This window comes from Heliangelus exortis, chromosome 23 (genome assembly GCF_036169615.1).
Source record: "Heliangelus exortis chromosome 23, bHelExo1.hap1, whole genome shotgun sequence".
Taxonomy (NCBI): Eukaryota; Metazoa; Chordata; class Aves; order Apodiformes; family Trochilidae; genus Heliangelus; species Heliangelus exortis.
In genome coordinates, this window is record NC_092444.1 from 5,590,698 (window position 1) to 5,609,915 (window position 19,218).

Here is a 19,218-nt window from a genome sequence, read left to right on the forward strand (position 1 = left end):
CTATAACTCCCGCTGTCTCCACGCGGCGCGGCACTGACCGCGCACTGCCGCGGATCGGCGCATGCGTGAGGCGCCGGCGGCTGCGCGGGGACATGCGGAGCTCCGCGACACTCTCGGGGTGAGTGATGGCCCCCGCGGGGGATCCTCCCGCCGCCCCGCGCCTCTCGTTGCCATGGCTGCGGGGTGCCCCTCGCTGCCGCGGTTTCCCCGGCCCGTTCCGGCCCGCCCGGGCTTGAGCCGCCCGGCACAGGGCTCGGCCGCGGCCCGGGGCCGCCCCGTATCTGCCGCTCGGGAGTGGGAGAGGGGGCCGGAAGGGGCATCCGCGGTTCGCTGGAACTCGGCTGGGGCCGCGGCGCCGGGGTCGGTCGGGCCCCTGGCACGAAGCCGCGGTCCCAGCGCGGCCCACGCCAGCGGGCGCGGAGGGTGGTGGAGGCCCGCGGCCCGGGAAGCGCACCGGGGAGGAGCGAGGGAGCGTTGTGGGGGGGGGGAAGGGAAGGAACGGGGGCCCGGGCGCCGCTCACCTGCGGGTCTGGTGCGGGACGGCTTGGTGCGAGCCCCGCGTTCTGCCCGCCGCGGGGCAGCGCGTCCGTCCCGGAGATGGAAGCGCTGATGCGGCGGCCCAAGTCCCGCTGGGTGGGACCCGCCGGGGCCAGCGGTGCCCGGAGCCACGTTCTTGGGAATCAACGTGGCATGCCACGCGTTGAGCTCCTGACCCGAACCGGTATCAGTGCTCCCTCTCAGTCGCCTCCGAGCTGCTCCTTTCGCTCCTGTGAGTAAACAGAGACCGCATTGTGGGCTCAGGCTCTGCGCTTCGAGCTCTAATTTAGGATGGCTTAATTTAGAATAAACATTTCTTCATGACTTAATACTCCCGTAGACGCTTATTCTCGATTTTTTTTAAAATAACCACTCCGCGTGTCCGGGTCCGGAGACACCGCTGTAAAAGTTCTGGCGGTGTCCCGCGGGAGCTCGCCCGGTGCTGCGGGGGTTCCACGCACCGCTCAGTGGTCTCCGTCTCACTTGAGCAGGGACCCTGTGCAGTAGTGCTGAAACAATAAGCAAAAAACTTGTTAAGCTTGATCTAAAGATAACAGTACTTAATTATACGTTGATAAACTGGATTGAAAAGGCTCTGGGGGCAAGGTCTGTTTGGTCACTTTGGGGACACTCGCATCTTTGTTCTGCTGGTGAGCAGTGCTGCTGCATCACCAGTGTGTTCCTGAACTGTGTTTATTAGCCAGTAAAACTTCAAAAGAGGAACCAAAACTGCCCAATTCACCCAGGGTGACTTTATGCACAAACCTAGTTTTCTTCCCTTAACTTATAATGGACATTTTTAAATTTTCAGTAGAAAACTGTATTTTGAGAGGACATATTTTCTTGATGGAGCCCTTTGTTTGCCATGCTCTGCAACACAGGAATTATTTCAGAGGAGAGCAGTTCCACTTCTCTGTATTGGAAAACAAAACTTATCACAGTGTGTCTAACACTATGGTTATGAATCTTGAGTCAGCTATAAAGGAATTTTTATTTCCTGAATGTAAGCTGGCTATATTCACATTTAAATTTTCAGAAGGGTGAAGTACCATACCTTACCTGAAGCATGCATCTGAAATCTGACAAGCAGAGGCAAGGCATTTGTCTTGCTATTTAATTATTAGTTTTCTACTGGCAATTTACAGGTTCCTCCCAGTTGCTGTGTAGGACCATGAAATGGTAGCTCAAACTTTAAATTAACTGATGAACTGCAGTTATTTTAATATATTCCGAAATACCTTTTATAATCAGTAGAATCACAGAATGGCAAGGGTTGTAAAGGATATTAAAGATCATTTAGTTCCACCTCCCCTGCATGGGCAGGGACACCTTCCATTAGATCAGGTTGCTCAAGGCCCCATCCAACCTGGCCTTGAAATAACCTAAATATATTGCCTGTTGTTCAGTTGATTTGTCTCTTTAAATTTATGCCTGTCATAATGTGGGATATACCTGTAGAAATAATTTTTATTTGCAACGATTTGAGCAGCATTTTTATCTATCTTTACTCAGGCATCAAAATCTTAAATTTTCTACCACAGAATGGTTGGCAGAAGGCATAGAAAAATCTCCCAGAGTTAAGAATATGGCTCATTTATTTAATAATTGTAAAGAATATAATTCATATAAATGGACAGATCTTCTGAGGCCTGTATCTGCTTTGGGTTGTGACTCCAAGGAATACTGAGCTGTACTGTGGATGTTTGGTGCATAGTAAATAACATCTGATTATTAATAGATTTAAACTAACCTCTCATGAGGCTGTTTCTGCTGGGTGTTGGTTTCTGAGCATTCATCTAGTTGTAAAGACAAAAGCACTTAAGGGATGATATGACCACTAGAGAACAAGGATTTCTTTTTGAAATATATGGAATTCCATAAAGTATACTAACAACTCCTAGGCTTTTAAAAGTCCAATTAGAAATCTGCAATACTTAAATATTTAAAGGGGTGACTATCTCAGGTACTTACGTTAAATAGAAAGTCAAAGGAAAAAAGGAAATTACATCACATTGTCAAATAAGGAACAGCTAGCTGGAGCAGATGACTTGTAGTGCAAAAATGTGCCCCTCCTCCTGTGAATTGCTTCTGAGATTTATTAAAGATACAGGGTGGCAAGTTGAGCAAAAATAGGTTGTGGATTTAAGGTAGCCACATTGCTTACATTCCCAAAAGTAGTAAGTAGGTCTTAGGTTTGGGTTCTGGTTTTTTTCCCCCTTGTTCCCTTTTCTTACAAAAAAAAAATTACACAAGCTGCTTGTCTAGAGTGTTGCCTTTATAAATAAATCTGTCCAAAGTTTGTGCAGGCATTAGAAGCTGTATGGTAAATTGTATTCCATATGAATTAAAGGGAAACATTCTAGAGCATGCCTTGGTCTACACTGAGCATACCAGAAAGGTTTTCTTTATTATGATTCTGACTTGCCTCAAATATTTGGTGGCATTGGGGCTGGGAGAGAAGGGAACAGAGTTAACAAGATTATCTGTGTGATCAGTGATAGGTTTTGAGCTAAAATATATGCAAATGCTTACTATTGTCTAAATAAAGGACTAATCTTGGTATAACACTGGTATTTAGTGATATGCATCAGTATGTAAACTGTATATTGGGTGTTTCATGTAACTCAGCTTAATCTTGGAAAAATTCTGATGTATTCCTATGTACATTCCTCACTGTGTAAATACCCTACTGTTTATGGATACATTTGACCATTTTCAGCTTACCTATATCCATCTTATTATTAATCACTAATCAGTTCAAATATAAAGTTATACTTAGCCTTAAAAAAAAAAAAAAATTAAATCTCTGGCATTTAGAATAATTTGTATTGGTTTATGAATGATGAAAAAGTAGATCCTCTGCACAGTTACCTTTCCTTACACTGGATGCTGTTGATAGCTTCCTAATGCAGTGACAAACTTGTGAATTACCTTGGCTTTTATTTGCCCTGTACTGGCTGTAGTTTTAATCTGAATTTATCCACTTTCTTTTGGATAACACTGTAACAATCTTCAAACATGCTCAAATGCACAAGGAGATGAGACAGGCAGAGGAAGCAGAAAGCTCTTTGCAAAGGAATGGCAAACAAGCACAAGATCCAGAATGATTATTACTGCATTGTGTCCATTTTCTCAAGCAAATGTAGTTTATGTATGGTTAAGCTTAGAACCTTAAATCTTTAAGGAGAACAAGATAGGATCAACAGTTACAGTGGAAGCTCATGGTGTTTATATATTAATGTCTGACTTCCATACATTTTTCTTCTAGCCAATCAGTAGAAAAAATAGCAGGCTTATGAAATACATACTGCTCAGCTTTATAAACACACTATAAAATAGTTTGTTCTCAATTACACGTCCTCTGAAGATACTGTTTCTTCAAACAAGCTTGTTGTAAAATAGAAGCCCCAACTCTCTGGACTCTACTAAAAAGGAAGTAGGTAGTTTAGTGAAAGAGCACATGCTTTACCTCCTTGATACTCCTTGTTTAAGGCCTGGAGGAGGAGAGTTTCATAACTCAGCCCATTCACAGCTTCCCACTGAAATGGCCTGGCAAGTCACCTTCTGTGAATTCACAAAGAGGTTATTGTTAGAAGCAAGCAAGTTTTAGGGCTACAAAACGTGTCTGTTCTTTATTTTTAACAAATAAAGAGCCGATTGAAACAAGTGAAAATTACCTTTTCCTAGAGCATGTAAATGTTTTAAGTCCATCTCAGAAGTTTAGCTTATCATTTCAGAGGGATTTCAGAGAGACAATTGTGCAACCACCAGTCTTGAGAGCTGAGATTTAGACAGTGTTCAGAAAGCTGACACAGTAATTACTAGCAGTGGTTTTTGGCATGGGATCTGATGGAGGTTGGGCTTCTCAACAAGCCCTGCAAGGGTTGTATGTTATCATAGCAAGCACATTACATGTGCTCTCAAACTACAGCAATGCCACCACTGCCACCCCCCCCTTCCTGTCTCATTTTTTTATATCATAATCAATGTCTCGCTCATGGTCTTGTCAGATCTTGTACATGCACTGAGGTGGAGTTCTGTCATTTGCTGACTAATCAGTGTTCTCTATCAGTGAGTTTTCAGCTTGTGACTGGCATTTGACTTCTAAAAATACTTAAATGGAACAAATGCTTTCATAGGTATGAGCCTGAAGTTAATGAATTCATTCTCCTTCATGAATACTTCTGCAGATTCATTGCTAACACAATAGGATCTGTGAGGCATGAAAAATCACTGCTCAGTACAGTGTGAGCTGATGTGATGGATGTTTTCTTTGTGAATTGTGCTAAAATCATAGCAAGTAATTGTAGAATCAGTGCTGTACTTGAATGTGCTGTTTAATTCTTCTGACAAATGGATTTCTCCAGTCATCTGCTCCCCTACAAACATTATTTCTGCTCACAGAACTGCAAGAAAAAATGACTGTTGCAGGACTAGAGATTTTGAGTTAATTTAATCAGAACTGGGTTACTGCTTCCTGGGCTTTATGTTTATATTTAATTTTACTACAGAAAGCTGCACTTCCCATCAGTGTGTAATGTAAAAATTTCCAGGGTTAAGCTAGTTTTTAAAGATAAAGTCTGTCATGGTATACTAAAATCAGAAGGGAATGAATTAAGTACAACTAAGACTCATACTCCACTGCAGCAGACAGAGCTCTGGTTTGTCTATTAACTTTCATTAAAGGTACCAGTTCTTCTAAAATGCCTGGAGAAAATACAGGGAGTATCTGGGAGTGAATAAAAAAATTCCACTTCCATTGACACAAGGGAATTGCTCACCAGTAGTCATGATCAAGAAAACCATCTTAAAAATAATGGGATTAGGTCTTTCACATTCTAAACATACATGCAGTCAGAAGCTATTTTGCACATGCTGTTTGCTCAGATGATCATTCCTGAACCCAATTAAAATTTGGAAAAGCACAGCAGAATTGCTTTTTCTCAACCAAATGTTTGTAAAAGGCAAATAGTGGTGTTAGACTGAAAATTAATCCTGGGGCACCTGGCTTTTGAAAAGATTTACCATAAGCATAAGAATTACCTGTTTCTGTACCTCATTTTCTTGCAGTAACATCCTGTGAAGGTTTTTCTTGACATGCACTGATAGAGCTGTCCCTCAGTTGTTGGTTGACTTTAGGTGGAATTTTTCCTTTTTTGGGGGGCAGGGGGAAGAGGAGAGGAAGAAGGAAATTGTTATTAAGAAACTGGTCATATTCTTGATTCTCAAAAAAAAGTAAACAAGTTAAACTCTTTGGGGTAGCTTGGGGTTTTTGGGTTGGTTATTTTTTTTTTTTAAATAGCCATATAACACCACACTGTACTTGCTGAATTTAGGATATTTATGTAGATGAAACACAGACTTCATTTCTCCTGCCTTCAGAATGTCAACTACTTTTACACTCCCACCTCCCTTCCTCCTCCCCAAACCTCTCCTCCCCAATAATGCATTCTGAATTTCCTAAATAAATCCCTGTGGATCAGCTTGTTCCTTAAGACTATGATTACTTACTCAATGTAAAGCAATTACCAACACCTTTTTGCTGTTGTAAATGGGCCAGATAAAGCACTGTTCACTCATTCAAAATCAATCTGCACACAGCAGGACAGTTTGAGATGAGATTACTTCAAATCAGAGAAAATCACTATATTTCCCATTTGTTTGGAATAGCTAAAAGACTTGAGGCTGATTTAAAGTATCTTAATGCTTAATTTTTTAATAATGGTGACTGATTTAAAAGAAGCTTTGGAATTCTGATTTATGTAGTCAGTAATTCTTTTGATTGTAACAAAGGCTATTTGTTAGGCTATTTAAAGGTAACACTTCACAGCAGACTAAGGTGTTCTGTGTTGGCTATACTGGAAACCATAAACTCATTACCAAAAATACAAGTAAAGATAGATGCCTACTAGAAAGTTAAGAGATTTTTACAGAAAACTTATTTTGCCTGAATAAGTGGCAGTTCATGTACAAGAACTGAAGTTGCTGATGCACAGTTGCCATATATCAATAGCTTTACTGAACATATTTTTATATGCAATTTAATACTGTAAGAAAATTTACCTGGTTTGTACTGTAGTTTTCCAAACAGACAAAAATTAGCCAATTTGTTAAAGTTTTCCAGTTCACAAGTATTAGGGCAGAAGGCTGTTTAATTCCTTGAATTAACTGAAATTTCAGCTGAGAGATGACCTCACCAAGTCTGCCCTTCTGATCATTATGTCCTCTCTTTTGAAGGGAATGAAAACTGCAGGAAATCTGTCAAAGACTGTGAATTTCTAGGATTGTGAAACATCACCAGAGCCCAGTGCACAATGTCAACTGCAGGAGTTGCTGCTCAGGAGATGAGAGTCTCATTAAAAACTGGATTCCTTCACACTGGTCAAGGCATGGGGAGTCTGAAAACCTGCTGGGGTAGGCACAATGGATTTGAAAAGTGAGTCTAAAATTTGGTCTCAAGTATGTGAGATAGTGCTAAGAATACTTGTACAAGTATTGAGCTATGTTTTATTTACAATGAAGGTTTTTTGGTTTTTTTTTCAGTACTTACTTTAATGTGGACCCTCTAGCAGTGGCATATAACTTGAATCCATCAACAGAGCAACATTTAACATCCATTGGTAAGTCTGAAAGCCAACATATGTATAAGGGATAAGGGATTTGAGCATAAGGGATTTGTATAAGAGCATAAGGGATTTGTCTTGGAAAAAAAAAAATAATACTCAAGTCTTCACAAAGACACTGAATGATTTCTTCAGTTTTGTATAAAAGGCTGCCCTCTGGTGATGGAAAAGAAACATTGTGAGAGAATATTACTACTCAAGCCAAACAAACAAAAAAACCTCCAAAATATTTTAAATTATGTGATTGACAAGCAAAACCCCTTTTCCTAGTGCTTAGAGGCTGCTGAGTTGCTGTTACACTTCTGACAGAAAAGCCATTTAGCAGAACAGCATTTGTTCTATCTTAGTCCTTTCCTGGCATCTTTGTAGCTGCAACTCTGGTCTGTTTTATGTTTGAGGTCTCTTGAACCACCTCATTTAACTGGAGCACTGGCCTAAAACAATAAGGTAGTCTGCTCTCTTCATTAAATGCATAAATCCACAACCAGAAAGGATCTCTAACAGCTGAGTTTTGCTCCCAGAGTCGTTAAGCAGACATTATTTATTGTGCATTAGAAGGAATTAAACAGTTAAATATGCAGAGGCAAAGTCATGCACTAGAGTTGCCTTAAAAAAGTGTTTTTAAGGACTTTCTCACCTTTTTTTCAGGGCGCTCTCCCAACCATGCTTCCATGAACGACCACAGCTTTGCTGAAAGCTGCATCCAGGTCCCAGCTGAGAAATCCAGTCCCCCTCCTGTAAGTCCCAAAAATGAACAGCCAGTTTCCAAATATGAAGAGCGTTTTGTTCCCAGCTTCAGTAAACTGTCCTTAACCATGGGCTGTGTTTCAGAGGAAACACCACCTCACATGCCAATGAAAAATGGGCCAATTCAGTTCCTTTCCACATCTTCCAATGACCGTAGCTCCAGGCCACTTCCCCCTCTGCCTGTTCCTGAGGATCCTACTCCAGATGAGGTAGACAGAGAGGTGGAATTCCTGACTAGCTCAGACACTGACTTTTTGTTAGAGGATTATGAACTTCCTCCTTTTAAATCCAGTACTCCGAGCCGGCGGAGTTTCAGGGGCTGTGGACAGATCAACTATGCCTACTTTGACACTCCAACAGGACCAAAACCAGAAGATGCCAACCCTACACAAAGCCTAAATGGATACATATCCAGTATTTATCCTCCTCCACAGCAGCTGCATCGACGTTTGCGGAGGTCCCACTCTGGACCTGCTGGATCCCTTAACAAACCAGTAGTAAGACTTTCTGGACACCTAAACAGGGCTTCTCCAAACTCTGATGAAGATAAACCAGAGGTTCCACCAAGAGTTCCCATACCTCCGAGGGCTCTCAAACCAGATTACAGAAGGTGGTCAGCAGAAGTTGCTTCTAGTGCATACAGTGATGAGGACAGGCCCCCAAAAGTGCCCCCGAGAGAACCTTTGTCGTGCAGCAACTCCCGCACTCCGAGTCCCAAAAGCCTCCCGTCATACCTCAACGGGGTTATGCCCCCCACCCAGAGTTTTGCACCTGATCCTAAGTATGTCAGCAGCAAAGCTCTACAAAGACAAAACAGTGAAGGATCTTCCAACAGGGTCCCTTGCATTCTTCCAATTATTGAAAATGGGAAGAAGGCCAGTTCCACACACTACTACCTGCTTCCTGAGAGGCCTCCGTATTTGGACAAGTATGAGAAATTCTTCAGAGAAGCAGAAGAAAGTGGCTCTAACACAGAGGTTCAGTCCTGGCCTGGTGACTGCACAGCCACTTCAGCCCCCATAAAGCTGGACTCCAAACCTAGAATGGACATAGCTGGTCATCTGAAAAGAAAACACCTCTCTTATGTTGTTTCCCCATAGTCTGTGGGAGCAGTCTCAGCTCGTGGAGTTGAACTTGATCATGTTAGAAAGTTCTAAAGGTTCTCAGATAATGGAGTGGGACAAGTGTGTTCTCTGAGAGCTGGAAAGTAGATGGGTAAAGTCCTCATATGCTGCAAATCTCTGATGTGTTTAAGACTGTTTTTTGTCTTGGTACATATAGCTGAAAACCTACAAAGATTCTACAGAAACATATGGGGGCATAGTTGTCAGAGTTGGCCAGTGATGTGCTACCTAGATGAACATACTTGGTAGTCATGTTATTAAAAAAAAAAAAAAATTAAATCTAACTTTGCTTACCAGTCAATTACAAAGCTGACAGCAGAGCAGATAACACAGCACAGGTTTTGTATTGTGCATTTCCAGAATTTCTCTCACACAGTAACTGCTGAGAACAGACTCTGTCCTTTTTGACTAGGAGATGTCAACCTGGTAAGAAGGTAACTGCAAGATCTGATATCCACTTCAAGACTTGGCAAGCATATTGGAAGTGCATTTCAAAAGATTAATCTGTTTTACAACTTAATTTGACACTAATAGACTTTTAAAGTGAGTTAGGTTTTGTGGATTCTTTCAGTTGCTAGACAGACTTGGCTCAGTTTTGCAGTTTTTCCTAGGAGAGACCTGGACCAGCTATTGCTAAGCCTCCTCTGCTGCTCTTTTCCTGCTGGATCCTAGAAACACATGGAAGTAGCCCAAAAGTGGCAGAGGGTACAAGCAGCTATGTGTTGCTGTTAGATAGGCAGTAACAGCTACATGCTCACCTAGAGCCCAAAATTCTGACTGTATTAAGTAAAGAAATGGAACACAAGCTGGTCTTGTGTTTTGCTTCCTATTCAGTATTTTAGGGGAGGAGGAGGAGGGTGTGAGGAAAAAACATAATTCCATTTTTGAACAGTGTCAGTCCCATCTCTCGCTGCTTCAGATGCTGCTTCTTGCTGTTTGATTTTTCCTCATGGCACCTCAGCAATCCACTGACATTCACCAAGATGCCACATTTGTGCATTAGCAGTTTCTCATGCTCATTTTGATTACTTTCATCCTCTTGCAGAAAAGCACAAGAGAAAGGGTGCTCATTGATGGAGGCACGGAGATGAATGTTCCTCCTAAGAGAAATAAACAAGCTGTTTACAGTTTAAACTGCTGAATGAGATTTTTGAGCTATTTTAAAGCTTACTTTTTATTTGTTTTAGTACAAACTAAATGAAGGTGAAATACATGCTATAGAAATGCACTGATATTTCTGCATCCTGTACAGTATTGAATAAAAAAATAATTCACTTTGTATTTTGAATATTGTCATGTCTTGAGTTTAATAAAATTATAAAATACTTATTTATGATACATTCTTGTTTTTGCTTTATTGAGTAGTGCATTTGAGTGCTGCATTTTCTGGGAAGTTCAAAATTAAGAACATTAAATGTGCAACAGATGTTGCTTGCCTTTAATTGAGCTTTCTGAAGTGTTCAATAACTTACATTGCACACCATTAATTTTAATTCCTCCTTGCTAGTGGTAGCAGGGTGTCTCTAGTTTTGTGCTGGCAATAAAACATCCTCTAAGATTAAGTTATTCAGCCTCTCATTATTGATAACCTTTGTTAATTCTGTAGTCAATGTTAGGCACCATCATGGAGAAAACTGAGGTCAGCAGTGTGCCTGTCTTCAATTAAAGTTAAAAAAGAGCAAAACTGCACATTGAGGTTGAATAAAGTTGAGCTACTCACAGTCTGAGGATGCAAGAAGCTTGAGGACAGCACAATAATTTTTGAGAAAAAAAATTATGAATATTTATCACAAAGCAAGTATACTTATTATTTGAGCTGTGGATAAGGTTACTGAAGATACAAAGCATCAGATAACTTCAATTTTTTTTACCTGAGCATGCAGGAAAATACTTGCCTCGATCTGGTAGTCCAAAATCCTTCACTTTTGCTATGAGCAAGCTTATTTCAGACTAAAGTAGTTACTATCCTTGGAATTGTACTCACTGGAAAAAAATATCAGATGTAGTTTTTCAGTAATGCCTAATTACTTGGCTTCTAGAGCTGGCAAGATTACTGAGCCTTATTTTTCTAGGTGCTTAAAAACCTCATGCTGTGCCAATCCACTAAGAACCCACGCAGCTTGGCCTGCAAAGCATAAACAAGTTATCTAATCCTGTGCAAGGCTGTTGACTGGAACACTCATCCTACTGAAAGCCCTGGTTCCCCTCCACCTCCTGGATATTTCTCAATTAGAAAAAGTCAAATTTAAGCCTACCCCTTAAATCTGAGAAGCTTTAACCCTAGGACCCCAGAATAAGACACTTTCTGAGTTACAGCATCCCTGCTGCAGGAAGCAGATCAGTGCTGCTAAAATGCAGCTCGTTCCTTCTTGAGACTGAGCAGAATCTTGGCAGCTTTCATCTAAAACAACTGCCCTGCAGATCTCTTCCAGCTTTCACTTTTGGGTCCCACTCCATTCCTGATATTTCATAGAATCATAGAATTGGCTGGGTTGGAAGGGACCTCAGAGATCATCGAGTCCAACCCTTGATTAACTACCACTGCAGTCACTAGACCATGGCACTGAGTGCCACATCCAGACTCTTTTTAAATGTCTCTAGGGACGAAGAGTCCACTACCTCCCTGGGCAGCCCATTCCAATGTCTGATCACCCTCTCCCTAAAGAAATTCTTTCTAATGTCCAACCTAAACCTCCCCTGGCACAACTTGAGACCTCTTGTGCCCTCTTGTCTTGCTGAGAGTTGCCTGGGAAAAGAGCCCAACCCCCCCCTGGCTCCAACCTCCTTTCAGGGAGTTGGAGAGAGTGATGAGGTCTCCCCTGAGCCTCCTCTTCTCCAGCCTCAACACCCCCAGCTCCCTCAGCCTCTCCTCATAGGATCTGTGCTCGAGTCCCTTCACCAGCCTCATTGCCCTCCTTTGGACCTGTTCGAGGACCTCAATATCCTTCTTGAACTGAGGGGCCCAGAACTGAACACAGTACTCGAGGTGAGGCCTCACCAGGGCTGAGCACAGGGGCAGAATCACCTCCTTGGACCTGCTGGCCACGCTGTTCCTGATACAGGCCAGGATGCCATTGGCCTTCTTGGCTACCTGGGCCAAACCCTTGTTATAGTTCATGTGGATGAACAGACTGCTCTTTGCCCCTTAGCACTTGAATTCCCCAAGGCCTCACATCTCAGTTCAGCCCTTCCAAGCAATTACTCTCAAAATTAACAGCAAAGCCTCTCTTGGAGAGGAAAAAAGCAGTTTCCCCATCCAGATACCTGAGAGTAAGCATCTTCCCTGCTCTCAGTGGGAATGTTTTGGCTTCAGGACTCTGGGAGAATGGCACATTAAGGGACACCCTGAGAACTGAACCCCTGTTAACAGGGAGGCCATCCCAGGCATTTTGTGTTACTGGATGTCTGAGGCACTTGGATTAATAAAGCTGCAAGGCTGAGCCATTGCACCTTGCTGCCAGATCTCATTCCCTGTCCTTTCTGTGAATACAATTAGGGAATAATCTTTCTGTCCTAACACTTCACCCCAGCCTGATGCTATTGCACAGTATTTGCACCAGGCAAGCCAGAAAGGCTTCTAATGGGGTATTTGTTAAAATTCCCCCAGCACCACACCCTGGCACACATTTCCACTTCTGGTAGCAGTGGAAGTTCCCCAGCCACTGGGCTAAAACCTTTCCTGCTGATGCTTTTACTGCCTCAGAATAAGACTACTTCTGTTTTTCTATTTTAATGCTGAAAAGCTTTAAGGACTTGTGCTTTTGAGTGGTCTTATATATAATATTTGCTGAAATACCAAGAAAGTGTAAGACTTAACCTACTCTCCATTATAGTTTTTCTCCTAGAAAAAGAATCAACATACCCCTTCCCTGAAAGTGCTGTCTACTCAGTCCTGAGTATTAAAAACTCCTCTGTAATCTGTAGCCATGCTCTCTCACAATTTTAAGTCCCATTTCAGAAGTTAAATGATGAAACTCAGTTTAGTGCAACTATTACTTAAGTCAAACAGACTGAACCTGGATCAAAAATAGTGACTGGAACTGCTTGGCTACAAGCAAGACATTCCAGCAGGTTAGAGAGATCTCCTGCCTTTTCAGTGTGAAGAAAATAATTTACATCTTACAGTATTTGAGCAACTTGGCTGTTTTCCCTTTAAAAATCCAAAGCAGTAAAGTTTCAGAGAAGTCTTGGTCCACAGTTCAGTGGCTCTTTCTGGGTCACTGACCAAGACAGCTGAAGTCTCACTTGTATTTTCTTAGACACAAGACTCCTGTGCTTTGGGGGACAAAGTTTGCATGATGCAAAATACTCTTCTGTTTTCCAAGTGAGTAATTAAGGCTGGAAAGCTGTGGGGAAGCTTTGCAAGTTCTGGCCAGAAGACATTTCTCTGCTCATCCCCTGACACATGATAAGACTTGTTAGGACACAACAAGCTTTTGCAAGAGCCTGATCACATTTGAATATTTAGAGCTTGGCCTCACCTGGGCAAGGCCTGATATCTTGTCTCTGAGGAGGAAGCCCCTTGCCAGAGAGATTTGACTGGAATAATCACACTTCAAAGCAGTTATAGCTTCATACACTGAAGGCTGAAAAGTCAAGGAATTTGAGTTAAAGCAGGGAAGCCAGATGAGCATTTAAGGCAATGCTTCCCATAGTTTCCCAGCTCAAGAAGTGGGCTACACATCCTGCTCACTTTCCCCCACCAATTTCTTCCCTCTTGGGAAGAGGCCCACAGGTCCCAGGAGACAGCAAAGGGACCACAACACTCTACAGAGAGATAGAACCAGCCCTAGAGTGAACCCGTGGTAACTGAACAGACCTCAGGGAGATGTGGCTGCCAGCAAAGCTGGTGAAAAGGGCTGGGGGGGGGGGGAGATGAACTCCCCCAGGCTCAAAACTCTCAATTCCACAAGCAAAAGCAAACTCAAAACCAGTGGCAGCTGGAAACAGAATCACAGAATTGGCTGGGTTGGAAGGGACCTCTGGGATCACCAAGTCCAACCCTTGCTCCACTCCCCCCGTGGTTCCCAGCCCATGGCACTGAGTGCCACATCCAGGCTCTTTTGAAATATCTCCAGGGATGGAGAATCCACCCCTTCCCTGGGCAGCCCATCCCAATGTCTGATCACCCTCTCTGGAAAGAATTCTTCCCTAACATCCAACCTAACCCTGCCCTGGCAGAGCTCAGGACTACACCACCAGACATTACCAAGTCAGGAAGTGAGCAGGACACGGGAGGGTTCCTCTGGTTTCACACGCAAAGCTTCCCTTGGATTTTCTGCACTATTGGGGATTTTTTGCTACCAACGCCAGGGCTGTCCCAAGCCTGCCCCAGACCACAGAACCACGGAACCATCTGGGTTGGAAAGGACCTCTGGGATCAGCAACTCCAACCCTTGATCCAATACCACTGCAGTTCCCAGCCCATGGCACTGAGTGCCACATCCAGGCTCTTTTGAAATATCTCCAGGGATGGAGAATCCACCCCTTCCCTGGGCAGCCCATTCCAATGCCTGATCACCCTCTCCAGAAAGAAATTCTTTCTAATGTCCAACCTAAACCTCCCCTGGCACAACTTGAGACCTCTTGTGCCCTCTTGTCTTGCTGAGAGTTGCCTGGGAAAAGAGCCCAACCCCCCCCTGGCTCCAACCTCCTTTCAGGGAGTTGGAGAGAGTGATGAGGTCTCCCCTGAGCCTCCTCTTCTCCAGCCTGAACATCTGCCACATCAGCTCTGTGTTAAGTATTGCCTAGTGCTGCTTGGCTGCCCTGATGCTGGTGAAACACCTGCAGTTGGTGACTTTCAGACCAGCAAATTAACCCAGAGGAGCTGAGTTTAGGTGGAAACTAAAGGCCAGGAAGTTTCCCTCCATATTTATACCTTTCCCTGAAAGGAAGAGGCTGTGTTGGTACCTGCTAATTTAAAAAACGTTTTAGCTTAACTTCACCACATTAAATTGCTCTTAGATAAAGTCAGGGAATAACACAGAGCTATAGTGGGAGGTCCTTTGAAAGCTTCTTGATTGTCAGTTTGTCTTGCATCATAAAAGATAAATCAAAACAGAAAATAAACCTGACTTGGAAGTATGCTGATTGACAACATAATTAAATTCTGCAGTCATTTAAAATTACTTATCATTGTCGTCACTATTTTCCATTCACTCCCAGACTGCAATAGGCTCAATTGTTACTGCACTAAAGCTGCACTTCCTGGGCTACACTTTTAATTTTTTTAAGGTAGCCTAATGTTTTCTTTTCTTTACAGCTTGCTTTCTAAAGCAGGTTATGTTCATTTAAAGCTGAAAACATGGCTTTTTTTTTTTTTTTTTTTTCTTTTAGCTCCATAGCACTGAAAATCCAGCATACAAAGCTTAATTATACTTAGTAATATTTGTTAAATAGCACTGCAGAGGTTTCTGGCTGCTGAGCTTGTGATTAGCCTTTGTAAACTGAAAGAGGTGTTATCCCCACCCATCCTGCATTGTAATTCAGGCCTTGCATAATCCCCACCCAAATGCCTATTTTCATCCACACAGCTCGTTATTTTTTTCTGAATCATCTATGGAAGCCACACCCATGATTGCTCATAGATTGTTGCTATATTATTTATATATTGGTGTGCACCTTGATCCCTGTTGTGGTTAATTTTGGAAAAGGTGTTAGGTATTCCAAATTTTAAGTGGCATGCCACTGAAACATGGGAACCAGCACTGCCATTTATTTCCTTACAAAGTGATTCAGAGGAAGAGATGTTTCTGTTTTAAAACCTTCTTGCTGAAGATTAAAACCCTTGCCTATATATTTTTAGCATATGAAAGCCACACAGGAAGAAAAGTGTAAATAATACTGCCATAAAACACTGGAGAAACCGTGCCCCACCACCACCCCCTGAAGCTGCTCAAGGATGCTCACCACTGCACATGAAGTCATCAGGATAAAATCCTACCAGGATCAGGATAAAATCCTACAAGGAACAGGATAAAATCCTACCAGGATCAGGATAAAATCCTACAAGGAACAGGATAAAATCCTACCAGGATCAGGATAAAATCCTCCACACAGCCTCTGGGTCTCTCCAGCAGAATCAGCCACTGCTCCCACCACCCCAGGCCAAAGCCATCTTCCTGCTACCTTAAATACTTAACTTTTGTTAAGGTGTTAATTATTGGGGGTGGGGTCAGCACCAGTGAGTGCCCAGCTGCCAACCAGCTTCATCCACTTTGCACTCTTTGAGTGTAAAACTCTCAGGGAGCTTCACCAGCTCCAGGGTTTCCCACTAGGACCCAGTGTGAAAGGCAAAGTGCAAGGAAGACACAAGCAAAGAACAAGTGGACCCGTGCAAGGTTACTCACTGCCTTGCAATCTCTGTGTTGTCATTCCCAGGCTGTTACACAAGGTCCAGAGGAAACCAGAGACTCCAGTCATATTGGATTGCACTTTGTGGCTCCATTTGTCATCTCCTGTGTTGAAAAGTTATTCAAGAAAAGTTTCCCTGCATCCCCCTTACAGTTTAAGCAATTGAGAACTGGCATGGGGTCCTGAAGACAAAAGGGGGGATGAACTGGTAAGCTCCTCCCTTCAAGTTAAATGGTTTAAGGCAGGTGGGAGGCCAGGGGGTTTGTTAAGCACAGGCTGAACTCTGTCACTGCCACAACCTCCCTGCTTTACCAGGACTGGATATGGCTGCAGGCAGTGCCACCATGTGCCACCTCCAGAGCCTGACAGCAGCTCTCATATTTCTTAGAACATCATCATGTTCCTAATCCTGCAGGAAAACTTCAGCAGCTGAGGAAAATGTCAGTGTCAGCAGTGTTACACATCTCTCTCCAGACATAAGTCCATCCTTGAAGATAGGAGGGTTTGCATCCTCAGAGAACTTTACTTCTTCCTCCCTCTACCTTGAATAACCTTGAACAAAATTGTTGAAGGTCCATAAATACCTACAAGACTTGAAAACCCATAAACATGGGGAGGAATTATTTAAACTTCTACAGAGGGTATACTTGGAATTTTTTCAACGAAGTTAGGCAAAAGAACAAGAAGCCTGAGTGTAAAAGCTCAATCAGTGACACCTTTTAGCACACAGAAGTTTTGTAGAAAGCACCAAGGCTCTAGAGCCACAACAGAGCACTGTAAACTGGACTGCTGTGCCACCCAGTGGAGCCCTCAGCACATCTTGACAATATACAGGAACTGTTAGCAGAAAAATAAGATGTGAGTTTTACAAGTCTGAGCCTGCCTCTGAAGCCTATCACCTGTGTTAGCTCTGTTTCCCAAAGTGCAGTCCCCTAGCTACTGATCTACTTGTTGCAGTCCTCTGGAGCCATTCCTATCCCCTTCCCTTCCCTGAAAGCTTCTGGAGATGGCAGGAAGAGGTGGGCCAGATAAATTATTCCAGCAGACATGTCCTGTCCCTTTTTGCTGTTCTTACCTGCAAGCACAGCTACTTGGAATAGACTTAGCAAGAAGTAAAATTACAAGAAACAAAATTAGTTCTACCCTGGCCCAAACCAGGACAACCTTTTAACTTCCTGCCATGGGACTGTGCTGCAAGAAAACCAGAATCTCCATTAAAGTTCAGAGCTAGGAAATGTTAGCAGAGGAAGCTGCCAGCCTGGGGAGCAGGTAGCACACCTGTGCTGGGCCCTGCTTGGCTTTCATTGTATGTATTTTGCTTTTTTTCATACTGCATACAGACTACATTCTAAACGTGCTAAAATATTATTTAGAAGTTTAGGCAACAATTTACTAATCCATTCAGTGTTTTGTTGCTTATTTTTCACTGCATTCCATGTCCCAAATGTAGCCTAAAATGTAGTCTCCACGTAGCAGCAGTGCATCCTTTTTTTCTGGAGGAGCAAGTGAGCATGGACTGATGGTGTAGATACAGTCCTCATGATTCTTTCTGTAGCTGGCACTTCCCTACTTCCCTGCTATGTGCCTGTCTTTCCACCCCAGTCATGTGTCATCCAGGCAGCTGGGAGACAGCTCTCTCTCTGTTATCATTTTGGGATCATTGCTTATATCACTATCCACCTTTTTGTTGAAAGAACAAACAAAATAACCCGATTAAGTAACCATTCTTTGCTCTGACAGTCACTGTGGGTTTCACACCTTGTAGTGAGCTCCTACCAAATAGGATGCATATTCAACATGGCCAGGGAGCTGTCAAAAGCTTGTAATTACTGGATGAAACTTGTTCCCTTCTGTACTTTTACAGCTGCAAGTACCAGTGTGGAGGCTGTTCTGCATCCGTTAGGATGTCTGCAAACATCCTCTGCCTGTTTTAAAAGTAACACCTTTCTCTCTCCAGAAGAGCATCCTGTGTTGCTCAGAGGGATGTATTCTCAAGCTAGGATTTGTGCCTGCCTGGGGTACAGTGCCAGGCACTTGCTTTTCCCTTTTTGGAAAGAAATTTCCCTGCAGCAAAGGCAGATTGCTCACTCTCCACGTCCTTTCTTTTCTTCTTGTTCAGAGCTGCTTCTTCATTTTTAAGTTCCTTCATTCTGAAGTATTTTCCAGCACTGCAAGTTTCACTGCACTGGTGTACATGCCTACAACACTTCTCACTTCACTAAGAGCTCACTTTCAACCTTGCATTCAAGCCTACAAACAACCAGAATCAAGAGAAAAAAAACCAAAACCAACCCAAAATACTCTTGAGAGATGATACAAGGAATACAGCAGATGCTGACACCTTCTCAGCAAGAAAACACAACCCCACCAAATCCTCCAACTCCCACCAAATCCTCCAAGTGTCAGGGAACAGAACATGAAGTGAGAGCTAAAGAGGGGATGCACTCCCCTCATTTAAAGCCAAGTTCTGTGACAGGAAATATCCTGACTGGCTCAAAAACTAAATCTTGCTAATAATAAAAGGGCAGAAAGTTTCTAGCACTCATCAGAAAAGTACATTTCATCTTTCAGCAGCAGATGAAGGGGGTTTCAGAAGAGATTGTAACTGCTAGAGAAGCTCTGTATTAAACAGAGATGGAGAGAAGGAAAAAGCATTTTCACAAACTGGAAGGCCTTTTTTTCTCAGATCAGCAAATTCCTTCTTAGCACTTACCCTAAAAGGAAAATCAGCATAATTTTAGTTCCTACAGCTCCCCTAACTTCATGAGTGAGTTAATGACACCTTGGCAGAAACAGAGAACCATGTAAATTCAGATTTGCTGGACATCTGCAAT

General features: G+C 42.9%; 1 protein-coding gene and 2 long non-coding RNA genes across 5 annotated transcripts; 1 reads left to right on the forward strand and 2 right to left on the reverse strand.

The window, feature by feature from the left end:
• Nucleotides 1-10,369, forward strand: ERRFI1 (ERBB receptor feedback inhibitor 1). Of its 3 annotated transcripts, none has more exons than XM_071766933.1 (4): nucleotides 1-118; nucleotides 6,775-6,973; nucleotides 7,081-7,157; nucleotides 7,809-10,369. In XM_071766933.1, exons 2-4 carry the CDS (start codon nucleotides 6,852-6,854, stop codon nucleotides 9,005-9,007), a joined length of 1,398 nt encoding a protein of 465 aa, XP_071623034.1. In that variant the 5' UTR covers nucleotides 1-118; nucleotides 6,775-6,851; the 3' UTR covers nucleotides 9,008-10,369. The 3 variants fall into 3 exon arrangements, with proteins under 3 accessions (XP_071623034.1, XP_071623037.1, XP_071623035.1); XM_071766936.1 differs by having other exon boundaries at nucleotides 48-118; nucleotides 6,775-6,951; XM_071766934.1 differs by lacking the exon at nucleotides 1-118 and adding an exon at nucleotides 582-769.
• Nucleotides 786-6,483, reverse strand: LOC139806815 (uncharacterized). Its single transcript, XR_011730364.1, has 3 exons — nucleotides 5,581-6,483; nucleotides 4,007-4,101; nucleotides 786-1,046 (listed from the first exon to the last, which is right to left on the reverse strand). It is a non-coding gene; the product is annotated as an uncharacterized lncRNA (long non-coding RNA).
• Nucleotides 7,061-7,888, reverse strand: LOC139806816 (uncharacterized). Its single transcript, XR_011730365.1, has 2 exons — nucleotides 7,798-7,888; nucleotides 7,061-7,316 (listed from the first exon to the last, which is right to left on the reverse strand). It is a non-coding gene; the product is annotated as an uncharacterized lncRNA (long non-coding RNA).
• Nucleotides 10,370-19,218: the final 8,849 nt, after the last annotated feature.

What these genes read in the sequence shown, in the direction of transcription:
- ERRFI1 (XM_071766933.1), top strand. Translation starts at nt 6,852, where the DNA reads ATGTCAACTGCAGGAGTTGCTGCTCAGGAGATGAGAGTCTCATTAAAA. An exon ending in AGGCACAATGGATTTGAAAA is followed by an intron (nt 6,974 to 7,080) that starts GTGAGTCTAAAA and finishes TTTTTTTTTCAG; the next exon opens with TACTTACTTTAATGTGGACC. An exon ending in GCAACATTTAACATCCATTG is followed by an intron (nt 7,158 to 7,808) that starts GTAAGTCTGAAA and finishes CCTTTTTTTCAG; the next exon opens with GGCGCTCTCCCAACCATGCT.